Source organism: Suricata suricatta, chromosome 12 (assembly GCF_006229205.1).
Source record: "Suricata suricatta isolate VVHF042 chromosome 12, meerkat_22Aug2017_6uvM2_HiC, whole genome shotgun sequence".
Taxonomy (NCBI): Eukaryota; Metazoa; Chordata; class Mammalia; order Carnivora; family Herpestidae; genus Suricata; species Suricata suricatta.
Genome location: NC_043711.1, coordinates 13,781,931 through 13,795,134, shown reverse-complemented (window position 1 = coordinate 13,795,134; position 13,204 = coordinate 13,781,931). Strand labels below are relative to the sequence as shown.

The window sequence follows — 13,204 nt, the reverse complement described above, 5'->3', positions numbered from 1 at the left end:
TTCCATCTCTTCACCATAACATTTTTATTAAATGAAGGAAAATATTAGGAGATGACATCTGCTAAGATATGAGGTTAATTCTTTACACGGTGAGTGGGTCACAGAGACACAACATCAATCGTCCGTTAGCAGCAGAAGAGACACTTTAAATTGCCCCAAGGGTACAAATCCCATTTATAAGACAGCAGTGCCGTATCTTAAAAAAAGCAAAACAGAACCAAACCAAACAAAACAACAACAACCAAAAATAAAAACTACAACAGCAAAAAAAACAACAACAGCTTTAGAGGTTTCACACCAAATCAAATGTGGCCAGAGATGCCGCAAAGCCCCTGGAGGGAAGAGGCCGCACCTCGCTGAGGGCACAGGCCTGGTGGCCTGACACCCGTAACATGGGATGGGGGGGTGGGGGGACAGGGCTGGAAAAACGGAGAGAAATAAAGATCATCAGACTTGCAGAATGCAGACACATGGAGAGATTCTAAAGCAGGTGTCCCCCTAGTGTGTCGGCCCACTCCCCACGGAGGACCCATGAGATGCCCAGTGCCACATAGAAGGCTGGGCGACCATAAGGACCCTCTCTGAGGGCCAGCTGTGTTTCCTCCTTCTGGAAGCGGACAAAACAGAACAGACTGAAGGTTTCAGGACAGGAATAAAGACGTGCGAGACCCTTTTCCAAGGTCACCCTCCCACCCCAGCAGCTCGGGCTTATTGGAGGCAGAAACATACCCACCCTTGAGGTCAATCCTGAGCCGGGTGCACCCGTGCCACCCCACCAGCTCCTGGAGGTCTGGGTGTTAAGAGTTGGGGGGTGGGTGTTTATTTTAAAAAACACAGAGCAAGAACCTTGGGAGGGGGACAGGTTGCAAACCACAGATTTGGGGACCGATGCTAATGAGCTTGCATCCGAATGTCTGAGACAGCCAGGCTGGGGGAGGAGAGAGAAGTGGGACACAAGCCACACAACAAACCCCAAAGGGGACCCTGATCCCCTCCATGAGCGAGGATGCAGGGCAGGTAAGGAAAGCCTGGCCGCCATGACACGTCAGCCTCAGGGCCGCCAGGCTCCCTCAGTGGGCACGAAGCCAGGATGCAGGGAAGGAAGAAAGCCAGAAAGGAAGGAGGGACCCCAGGGAGGAACCTTATCAATGCAGCAGGCCCCAAGACGTCAGGCCACAGGGCCGCGGCGGGGGTGGTTCTGCGGCCCTCAGCCCCAGGGTGCATTCACCAAACCCCTCGCAGAGACTACATGAGGCTGGGCCACATCCCAGGGGTGCCGGGAGCTACCTCCTGGTCCCGGACCGGGGCAGCAGGACAGGGGCGCAGGCGATGCCCGCGAAGGACTCTGGGAAGTGCAGGTCGCGCTCCCACTCATCCGTCTCTGTGTTGTACACCTGCACGATGCCCGTGACGTTGTTGAGGCGCCAGTTATAGCCCCCCACGATGTAGATCTTCCGGTCCAGCAGGCAGCAGCCGGCCTCTGACTGGCCCGCCCGCATGGGGCTCACACTGGTCCACTGGTCTGTCTCGGGCACGTAGTACTCCACCGCCAGCACGTCAAAGCAGCGGTCCACGTGGTCCATGCGGCCCCCGAGGGCGTAGATGCGGCCGCCGGCACCCACCATGGCATGAAGCACGCGGGGCTCGCTCATGGGCGCCTTGAACTCCCACTGGTCAGCGGCAGGGTCATAGCAGTGCAGGGCCTTCTTGTCCTCCACGGAGATGCCGTAGCCCCCCGAAATGTAGAGGCGGCCCCCGGCCGAGGCGCCTGCGTGGCCCCAGGTGCGACGCTTCAGAGAGCAGGCGTAGCCCCACTCGTTGCGCCGCGGGCAGTACCTCTCAACCGAGGCCAGGCTGCCGGCGCGGTTGCGGCCCCCCGTGGCGTACACCATGCCGCACAGCACGTTCAGCTGGAACTGGATGCGGCTCTCCTGCATGGCCTGCAGGCGCAGCCAGCGGTTCAGGTGCGGGTCGTAGCGGTAGCAGGCGTCCACCGCACCCTCGCCGCTGCGGTACTGCAGGTGCTGGCCCCCGGCCACGTACACGAAGTTGTCCAGCACGGCCACGCACGTGTGGCTGCAGCCCACCTCCATCTCCGTGAGCTCCCGGAAGTGGCGAGCGCCCGGCTCGGGCAGCTGGTACACCTTGCTGCTGACGGAGCGGTCGCTGTCCGTGTAGGGCGTGCCACCGAAGGCGACCAGGGAGGGCACGTCCGAGCGCACAGCCGTGCGGGGCGACTGCATCTCGTGCTGCCGGAAGGGGAGCACCTGGTAATTGAAGGCCTCCAGCAGGTACTGGCGGCAGAGCACGTCCTCCACCATGATGTCCAGCGTCTGCACGCTGTCCACCAGGTCTGACGACCGCATGAGCGGAAAGCGGATGTGGCAGAGCACATGGCTGGCGCGCAGCCGACGGGCCGGGTCGTGCTGCAGCCAGCGCACGGCTGCGCGGAACAGGTCGATCTCGGCACAGCTCTGCAGCCGATTGCTCTGCAGGAAGAAGACAAGCCGCTCCAGTGGCAGGTGCAGGAAGTCCTCCTCCTCGGCTATCTGCAGGAAGTGCTGGAAGGTGAAGGCATCCACCGACTCCTTGAGTGACGCCAGGCTGAAGGTGGTGGCCATGTGGCCGATGTTCAGGCAGGTCTCTACGCTCATGGCGGCCTTGAGGAACTCCTCGCACAGCTCGACCACGGGAAGCATCTGCAGGAACACGGCAGCCCCCAGCACATCCTGCACGCAGTCCAGGTCTAGCGTCACCTCGGCGCTGTAGGCAAAGTCGATGATGTGCCGCAGGCCGCGAGCTGACACGCCTTTCAGCTCGATGACGTCCTGGCTCGCCTCCCTCATGCCACCCGTGAACATGGCCCTGAAGGTTGGAAACACAGCATGTGGGCTCGGGGCTGCCAAAGGGCATTGAGGCCACCCGAGAATCGCCTGGCCTCCTGGGCCCCGTGAGCAAGGCACAGCCAACCAGGGGAAAGAGGCCAGATGCTCATTAAAGACATTCGAAAACAGAAAAGAAAGGTGTTTAACCCACCCAAGCCATGTATCTTCCAACAAAAGGCAACTCTCCACTCTGCCCCCTCCATTTCGGGGCCAGGCCCAACCCACCCATGGGTGTGGAACGCTGGGGCCCGCCCATGACAGGGCAGGTACAGGTGGGCAAGAGAAGGCCAGACCTTGGTTTTGAGTTTGGAGACAGGTGTAGCCCCACCTTGGCACCCAGCTCTGGAAGACCACACACACGGCAGGCTCAGGAGACAAGGCAGGGACCCCAAGAACACCGTGCACCCTGGTTCTCAGAGCTCAGCCTCTCACCAGCAGGCACGTGTGGGCCTGTGGCTCCACCTTCCCCAGCCTGAATCTCAGCCCTGTCACACAGGGATGGGGTGGAGTAAGGGTCCCCAGGTCAGAGTACACGCTAGGAGGCCCTGCCCAAGGTGACTGTTGTCTCCAGAAAGAGCGCCAGGCAGCCAGGAAGGCCCCCCTCAAATGGCCCACAGGAGCCCTAGCCCACTGTGAGACTCCCAGTGAGTGACAGCAGCTGTCAACCTTTCTGTCCTGCTCTGGAAGCAGCGCTAACATGAGCGCCAATGAGAGAAACGGGACCTGGGTCACAGCACCCCATGGCATTTGGGGCCCCCCGTCAGGAAGAGGGGACAGAACCCCAGCACCTGCTGGGAGTTCGTCAGAGGTTCCTCACAAGGGGCAGGTGTGCACTGCAATGGCTGACCGCGGAGAAGGAATCTCCCTCATCCATCCGCCCAGCAGACACCTGTCCTGCAGCCACACAACCAGTGTGGCCTGGGCTCAGGTCCCAGAGTAAAGACAGCCGAGCTTGGTGCTGCTGTGGGGCCACCAGCCAACAGCTGCCCGCCACTGGGAGCAGCAGTGCCACAGAGCCTTCTAGGAGCAGAGCTTGGGCAGCCCCCCGGACCCTGCCTCTTCTTGTCCCCATGAGTCCCATCAGCCCATCGAAGGCAGAGGCAGCCACGGCGACGGGAGGGAGCTTTGCCTTTTAAGGCCTCGCTGGCTGCAGTGCCGGCGCAGAGGAGCCTTTAAAGGGCATTTCTGGCTGGGCTGGCCCACCCGTCCCCAAATCCAGAATAAAAATAGAAGCGGCGCCCCAGATGGCTTGGCTGCTCCGTCTCCCCAGAACGGCCTCGTTGAGCCTGGGGGGCGGGCAGCTGGGGGGCGCACCAGGCAAGCCATCCCAGGCTTGCCACCCTAGCCTCAAGGACCGTGCAGGCCTCGGAAACACCTAGGCTGGGGGTCTCAGAGATGGCCTGGGGGGGCCCTCAGCCACCGCTGGCAAAGCGGGGCCAGAGAACCACCCCCAGGATGGCACCCCAGCTCTCTCTGGCAGGGTCACAGCCTGGCAGGGGGAACCGGGCAGCTGGTCACTGAGGAAATGAGGGAGACTGCCCTCAGCCCATCACAGCCGCAGCTGGTGAGAATGGCCCTAGCCCTTCTCCAAGGGGCCCACAGTCCCCCGCCCAGCCCAGCACAGGAGATTTTAGGGAAGGGCCCTGGAGGCAGACTGACCAGTACACCCAGCAAGGCCTCACCTGTCACGAGGGGACAGCAACACGGACACAGGTGCACGTGGGGACCCCCATCCAGGCATCCCTCCTATCCCTCAGCCTGAGTGCAGGAACCATGAGGAGAGACTTATGTCTGTCTTATCCCTGCAGGACCGCCACGGCCAAGCATAGCGCCTGGGACGCATTGCTGTCAAATAAAGACAGAATGAAAACCTGGCCAAGCCCTGCCACTCCCCCAGGGTAGAAACTGCTGATCCAACGCCCACGGGCCACCTCCCTCCCCCAGGCATGTTCTGCTTGCCTGCACAATGTCTCCCAAAAGTTTGAGAAAGTCACAAACCTAGACAAAGCTACAGGTTTGCTGATTGTGTGGCCAACACGAGCCATTTTTCCTCAGAGACGTGCTGGCTGGCGGGCACTGAGGTCACTCCCTCTTGGTAAGGCGGGTACTCTCCAGCCTGTCCCCCGAGACCTGTGCTCACCTGAAGTAGTCGCTGCAGGCAGCCAGGACCACCTTGTGCGCGTGGAAGGTCTCTCTGTTGATGGTGAGCACAACGTCCAGGAGCTGGCCCTGGGCACGGAGGGCAGCGAGGCCCTGCAGGAGGCTGGTGCTATGGCCGGGCGCCGAGAAGGTGCACTTGAGAGCTCCGTTTTTGTCGGCCATGCTGCGGGAGAGCAGAGGTGGGGGCTCAGCTCGGCGGCCTCAGGTCTGTCTGATCTCTGCCCGGGACACTGGGCTGGCTCGCCTAGGCTCTAAAGCTGCTCGAGGGGCAAACTCGCCAGAACCAGCCCCGGAGAAGCAGAAACAAAACCTGGGTCCCCATTGCATCTGTCACCTGGCCACCAACTGGCCTTGGCAAAGGACACCGCTTCTCCAGCCTCCACTTGCCACCTGTGAAAGGGGCAGGGTTTCTTCTAGAACCTAAGGAGGCTCCAATGTCCCTTTTGTTTCTTCACGGAGGTAAGATTCACATAACATAAAATGCACCATTTGAAAGCGAACGATTCAGCGACATTTACTACATACTACATAGATGTGCAGCCATCACCTCTATCTGGTTCCCAAACATTTCCATCCCCCAAAATGAGACCCTGTCCCCATCAACAGTCACTCCCCACCCCACCCCCAGCCCCTGACAACCGCCAATCTGCTTTCTGCCTCTGGATGTGCCTCTTCTGGACACTTTGTGTAAATGGGATCGTGTACCGTATGGCCTTTTGTGTCTGGCTTCCCTCACACAGCATGTTTCTGAGGGTCGTCCACGTGGGAGTGTGAATCAATGCTTCACTCCTTTTCATGGCTGAGTAATATTCCAGGGTGTGGACAGACCGCAATTTCTTTATCCCTTCACCCATCTGTGGACATCTGAGTTCCTCCCATGCCTCCCCTTAAACTTTATTTCATTATTTTTCATGCTAAACGTGTCTCCTGATTGGAGGGCTCTCCGTGTCACATCACTGTCCCCCATGCCTCAGCAAGCTGCCCCCTGAGGGCAAACCCCTCTTCTCTCCCCTGCAGGCAGTGGGGGTGGGATTAAGGTGCCATCATAGAGCCCCAGCACAGGGGTAAGGGAGGAGGTCTAGGACTGACGGCTTCCAGCTCTGGTCCCCAGGGTTGGGGGTGTCACAGGCCAGGAGAGGCCAACCTTCTTGGAGGCCCAGCTACTCTGACACCCGCCCAGTGAACTCTGTGTGCCCCGCACCCCAGGGGAGGGCAACCACAGGACCACAAAGTCATTTCCTGAAGAATTTGGTTCCAGGCTGTACTTGGTGACGGCCCAGTCCATGCGAAAGGCCTGCTGGTCCTACTTTTCAAGGACAGGGACACAATGAGTGGCTTGTCCATAGTCCCAGAGCTGTAAGACAACACAGATTTGAACCCAGGCCCAGGACATGACAGAGTAGGTGGGCCCATCTGTCACGGCCAACGAAGTGGAGGAGGTGGAGGGGCACAGCAAATTGTGGATAAGCCGCAAAACCAAGAATATCTAGGGGCGCCTGGGTGGCTCAGTCAGTTAAGCATCCAACTTCAGCTCAGGTCATGATCTCACATCCGTGGGTTCGAGCCCCCCGTTGGGTTCTATGCTGACAGCTCAGAGCCTAGAGCCTGTTTCAGATTCTGTGTCTTCCTCTCTCATGCTCTATCTCTCTCTCAGTCTCAAAAATAAATAAACTATAAAATCTTTAAAAACAAAAGCAAAAATAACTACCCAGCGAGGATGGATTTACCTGTGTGGGTGGTTCAATGGGGGAATGGAGACAAATGAAACATATTTTCCTACACCTCAAAATAAGGACTCAGGAGCAAAGGTCATCTTAGAACAAACAATAAAGCTTTTAAAAAGAAAGAGGTGGAAACAACCCAAAGGTCCACCAAAGGGCAAATCGAGAAACAAAATGTGGTCATGCACACAATGGAATATTACTCAGTCATAAAAAGGAATGAAGTTGAATCACGCTACAAAGTGGATTCAAAAACATCACACTGAATGAAAGAAGCCAGTCACACAAGGTCATACATTGTATGGTTCCTTTTGTATAAAAAGTCCGGAGCAAGCAAATCCACAGATACAGAATCAGTTGTGGCCAGGGACTGGGAGTCAGGGGTCTGGGGGGTGACTGCTGATGGTCACAGGTCTCATTTTGAGGTGATAGAATTGTTCTGGAACAAGTTAGAGGTGATGTTTGCACAGTACTGTAAATGCACTAAATGCCACTGAATTGTGCCTTTTGAAATGGTGCATTTGGGGGGCAACTGGGTGGCTCAATTGGTTGAGCATCCAGCTTCAACTCAGGTCATGATCTTGCAATTTGTGGATTCGAGCCCCATGTCAGGATCTGTGCTGACAGCTCAGAGCCTAGAGCCTGCTTCAAATTCTGTGTCTCCTTCTCTCTCTGACCCTGCCCTGCTTGCACTCTGTCTCTCTTTCTCTCTCTCTCCCTCTCTCTCTCAAAAATAAATGGTTTAAAATTTTTTAATAAATAAATAAAGTAAAATGGTGGATTTGGGACAGCTGGGTGGTTCAGTCTGTGAAGCATCCAACTCTTGGTTTCAGCTTGGGTTATGATCTTATAGTTCATGGGTTCTAGCCCTGCATTGGGCTCTGTGCTGACATTGTGGAAATTGCTTGAGATTCTCTGTCTCCCTCTCTCTGCCTCTCCCTCTCTGTCTCTGTCTCTCTCTTTCTCTCTGAAGATAAACTTTATAAAAAATTAAAATGGTGGATTTTGGGTTATATGAATTTCTCATAAAATTAAAATAAATAAATAAAACTAAACAAAAGGACATCTGGGCCTTCTCAGGTCCTGCATAAAACGCTGCCAAAACCACCAGCACCCCCGCAGGGTATGAGGATCTCTGTGGTCCGGTCCCCATTGTTTTGTTCACCTCCACGTCCTCTCTCTTCCAGCATCACTGTCCCCTCTGCTGTCTCATCTTAGAAAACCTGTTGAATGCACTAAAGAATGAATGGTTTAGGAGACCCTAATACATCATTTCACCTCCCAAACATTAACAGGAGGGAATAATGCCATCGCCTCCGGGGTCAGGCCCCTGTAGGGTCAAGAACCCCTGACAGGACTCTCCCAGCCCACGCCTCACCCCACCCCAAGCCAAGGCCAAGTATTCTGCTCTCCCCCCAAGGCCCCCAGTTCTCTGGAACTTGCTTTCCCATTCCTGGGACTGACGCCTGCCCACAAATGAGGGCCAGGAATGTGGGCACTGGTCTTTCCAAGAAAGCAGCAGAAAGAAGGCTCCTCAGCCCCCACTGTCCAGCAGCTCCCAAAACAATACCGGGGATAAAAGAGCTGACGCTAAGCATGGGGCATACTGTCAGCACTCAATCAATGCAGCTGCTGCCAACTGGAGGTCCTGACCTGGCACAGGCTACCAGCCTCAGTGGCCGTTCATGAGAGCGCAGAAAAGGGAGCAAACCAACCGAGGGGCAGAAGGGCTGCGGGGCCCTGGGGTGCTGGCGACAGGCTTGCAAGGTCCCAGATCTGTGGGACCTGATGTGTGGGAGAAACAGACAAAGGACACAGCATAGGGGACATGGGACACGGCAGGGAGGACATGGGGAAGTGGAAGGGACACAGGACATGGTGGGGGGGTGGGCATGATCTGCACTTGGCAGAAGGCTTTCCCATCCCAGGGAGGATGTAACCATGTTTCAGAACCCAGCACCGTGGTGGCCCGGGCTGGTAATGCCGGGATGCCCGTGCCCGGACCCTGGGTTTGCCTGTGAGGTTTGGCATGCAGCCCTCCTGAAGGCCACAGAGGGAGGAGAGGAAAGGGGCCCAGAAAGACCCCAAGTCTCTAGCTTGATCTGGCCGCCTCTCCCTGCCAGGTAGAAGGGATGCCCGCATCACATGCCCTGTGCCCCTCCCACATTGCTACATCCAGCCCGTCGTGCCTGACTGGGCTGCTGCCAGGACTTCAAGTCTCAGCCTTTCAGTTTCCCGAGACCCCCCCAATGGCCCCGAGTTCTGAGGTTCACAAAGAGAATGTAACTGGTTCACAGACCCACCGGCTTCAAAAGTGCGGCCATCCTCTGGCCAGGGCTGCCCTCCAGCGAGCAGCCCACTCCGGGACATCTCCTGATGGGGGCTCACTGCACCCTCTCACCAACACCCTCCAAGGCCACATGCCACCCGAGCCACTAAGGACCCTTGAGCGCTCAGATCTGTGCGCCCTTCCCCCCTGCCCGCCCCTGCCCTCCTTTCACCTCACGGGCTTTGTCAGCCCCTTGTCCCTTTCCCAAGGCAGGGAACATACAGACTGAACAAGATGGAGAGGCCTTGCCTCACGGGGTGCAGTCAGGGGAATGGACACCCAAAGTGGTCAAATCGTCCAGAATCAGCTTCATACTGCAGCTCTGAGTACCCCCCAGCTGGGGAAGGGACAGGAGCCTGGAGCAGAGATGTGCAGAGAGGCTAAGGTGTCCCTAGCCCCACCACACCCACGGTTAGACAGTGACGCCCAGCCTCTCCCTTGGAGCAGAGGGCTTGGTTGCATCCTGGGTGTTGGCCCCAAGGGCCCGGCTTCCAAAAAGGCCTGCCCTTAGAAGCCAACCCTCTCACTGGGGCCTGGGGGCCCCTGCCTGTACCCAGACAGCCCAGAGAACCACCTTCCCCCACACCACAGGCCCCTCCGGCCTGGGGCTAAGCACTCTACCTCTCTGTGGGGCAGAGTGGCCCGGGAGTCAGGGATAGCTAGTGTGGCCCCTCAGAGCCTCCCTCCCAGAGCCAGAGAGTGGAGAAGAGGCGCATCTCCAACTTCACCATGTGTGTGAATAACCAGGGGCTACATCCAGGCACAGATTCAGCTCAGCAGGTATGGGCAGCCCTGGGGATGGCAGTGCCTCTCTCCAGAGACCCCACTCAGCACTGCAGAGGCTGTGGAGTGGAAGAAGGTGACACACATGCAGCATCGACCTGCCACCTTCATCACCAGGATCCCTTAGAGTCCCACAAATCCAGAGCCTGGCCCTGAACAGTGTGTCTGGAGGGTGGGCCAGGACCCAAAGGTGGGGAGATGCAGCTCAGTGAGTGAGACACACTCCTCCAGGAAGCCTGCCAGGTCTGCACCATGGCTCTTGGCCCACCAGGCTCTGTCCGGCAGAGGGCATGATTCTGCCCCCTGCTCTGTCATCTGCCAGCTCCATGACTTAAGCACATTCCCTGGTCTTCTAGGTCCTCACTTTGTTGGCTGACAAATGGGCCAGGCAGGCGCATGGGTGTCAGAGAGCTGTCATGGGGCTCCCCCTCACCCCCATCGCCTCCTGGAAAACGAGGAACCACAGCTACCTCCCTCAGCTTGCCTTTGCACTGGGGAGCTGGCAAGGCCCCGGGAGGGGATGGATCCCACCACCTCCCGCACAAGCCACCCGCATGCTTGTGAATGGTTCCAAATGCTTGGAAACCTGAAGCTTAGAGCCACTTACTGAGCACTGGCACATGGCAGGTGCCTCTCTGTGGTCACCTTGCCTCCCAGACTTTGTACATATACGCCCCCACCCCAGCCTTTGCCATTATGCTTCATGTTTTCTTAGAAGTTTTTGGGAGATTGTGAGGTAGGGCAAGATGACTCTGTGTGCTTCCTCTAAGCCATGGGAATTGGCATGCACATGCATGCTCCCACCAGAAGAAAGATTTCACCCTGGGGGCAACTTCATCCCAGAACTGGTTCATTCCTGGCCATATAGCTACTGTGGTTCTTCATATATAAAGAGCACCAAAAAATCAATACAAAGTCAGCAACTCACAGAAAGATGCACAAAGGATGGTTCATGGGAAAGGAAGCTCAGCTGGCTGGAGAGACCTAAGGGTCAAAATGGCTCACAATAAAATAAGTGCAGTCCGCAAGGGGCTGGCTTCTCCCTTCGTGTGAGCAGAAGCAGTGGCTGTCTGGCAACAGATGCTCACATCAGTTGCCAGTGGGAGTGTGAAGTGAAACAATACCCAGGGAGGCAGTTCAACAGACCTAGCAAGATTCTAAAGGCTCACATCCTTGATCCGGCAGCTCTGCTTCTGGGATTTATCTGAGATATACTTACATGTGCAAGAGGAGAGCTACAGGAGGATACTCACCAAATACCGTCTCTGGGGGCCACAGATGAGAAACCAGCTAAACGCCTTCCAAAAGGGTATAAAGAATTATTGTACCTTCTGACAAGGGGCTGTTCTCCACTGAGCACAGAGGCCATATGCGCTCCAAGCATTAAAAAACTCCTATATGCAGGAGTTAGCCTAGAGCCCCAGACCAAGCCCACTGCAGAGCTGCTTACAGGGTATGAGACATGGGCTGCACTGAGTGGGGAAGAAACAGCCCCTTTCTGCACCACCTCATCCTCTGCCAGGCCCTTCTCCTCAGGCCACTGGCAGGCTCACAGCACCCTACAAGGCTGCTTTCCTCCTCCCATCTCATAGACAGCACAACGGTCCCTGGAGCCCCATCAATACCCACCACACACACCTCACAGCCTCTGGGGAGTTCAGGGAAGGAGGGAGAAAGCCAGCAGGAGCTGGAGTCCCCAGGACAGACAGGCTTGGCTGGGCGGAGGTGGGCAGGAGGGGGGGGGGGGGCTGAGGCCTGGGACCGATGACTAAGGGTAGGACCCATTACTCAGGCAAGCCCAGACAGGGGGCGGTCGGCGCGGCGGGGCCACGGGCCCCCAGGAAGGCGGCGGCGGCGGCCCTGAGCCTGTCCGAGTCTCCAGACGGCCACCCGAGCCACGGTCACCCGCACTGAGTCATCGGAGCCAGTGCGTCAGCAGCCGGGTCAGGATGTCTCTGGAGGCCGCTTACTGCCGCCCAGCTGCACCCTTGGCCTGGATCTGGCCTCTGAGGGGCTACATATGCCCCCCTCAGGCCTGGCATGAGCTCAGGGCTGGCCTGGCCCCCTACTCCCGCAGTGCATCTCCCAGCATTGTCATTGGCACCTCTGGCTGGGCCCAGGCCTGTACTGGACACAGGGACACAGCCACTGTGTCCCTTGGAGTTTCCCCTACACCAGGGCTAATGTAAGGTGGGACTAGCAGGGGGAACACCCCCAGGTGGACCGCCTGTGGCAAGATTTCCACGGTCCCCCGGGGGTCCGCAGCAGCCGAGCCCTTTGCCCACCTTGTCTCCAGCTCTTTGCTGATATACCCCCATGTGGTCTCCTTCCCCCCACACACAGTCCTTTGTGGGGTCACCCCCAAAATACATCATGGGCTGGAATCCTTGTTTGAGAGTCTGCTTTAGGGGGACCCAACCCAGATAAGATGGCCAAGTGGGGCAGGCCCCAAGGAGTGCAGGACCACACCAACTGCAGGCCCCATGTCCCAGTGACAGGGCCCCACAGTGGAGGTGGGGGCTTCCCTGGAAGTGACACCTGGTGGGGTGGGTGCTCCCCAACTCCTGCCCTTGTCTGGCTGCTGGTCCTGGTCCCCATGGTCGGTTTCCCAACCCTACAGGAGAGATCAGAAGCCCCGGAACAGTTCTTTTCATTGGAATGTCAAAAAAAAAAAAAAAAGGAAAGGCAAGAACAAGAAAGAATTTCATGGAAACATTTCTTTGGGGTTTTGTAAAATCCTTTCCCACCCCCACATGGAGCCCAAAGCTCGGGCCAGAACAGAGTCTGACGGTATTGCCCCTTTAACATACTGTTCTGACATGCAAATTCCCTCACTTCCCCTCAAAACGGAGAGCACTTCCACTTTCAAAGCCAATTTCGGTTTTATTGTCCATGTGGCTCAGTAGAGCACAGCAGCGCAGCACAGCTGGTTGGCTCACACCCCAGCCGAGACGTACCAGGGAGCTCCAGGCCACTCCGCCCGAGGGTCCCTGGTGCGTCAGCAGGGAAGATGCTGCATTTCACAGGAGACAGTGGGACAGAGACACAGAGAGGGGGACAAAGAGCCAGAATGAAGGGGAGAAGACTTGCGGGGGGCAGGGTGGAATAGAGACCCAGAGCGGGGGAGACAGAACCCGGGGTGGGGGGGGGCGGTGTTGGAGAAGCTCTGGCGGCCAGCTGGTCCACCTCTCTGCCCTGTTTCACACAACACCCTCCCCCTACCCTCTGTCCTCCAGCCACACTGTAAACTTCTCTGTCTTTTCCCTCCCATCCACCTCTGACTCTTTACAAGGCCGGCCCACTGACTGAGCACATGCCAGGCATGG

The 13,204-nt window shown here is 57.4% G+C and overlaps 1 protein-coding gene across 2 annotated transcripts in view; it reads right to left on the bottom strand.

Moving 5' to 3' along the window:
• The window catches only part of KLHL26 (kelch like family member 26), a 29,368-nt gene continuing 16,164 nt past the window's right edge, over window positions 1-13,204 (bottom strand). Inside the window, exons 2-3 of one of the 2 annotated variants that reach the window (XM_029918344.1) lie at window positions 5,026-5,208; window positions 1-2,865 (exon numbers count right to left, since the gene is read on the bottom strand). In XM_029918344.1, the coding sequence (XP_029774204.1) occupies window positions 1,284-2,865; window positions 5,026-5,208 (1,765 nt within the window). In that variant the 3' untranslated portion in view covers window positions 1-1,283. Of the gene's footprint in view, window positions 2,866-4,567; window positions 4,704-5,025; window positions 5,209-13,204 lie in introns of those variants that run through there. The other variant, XM_029918345.1, reaches the window with a different exon arrangement.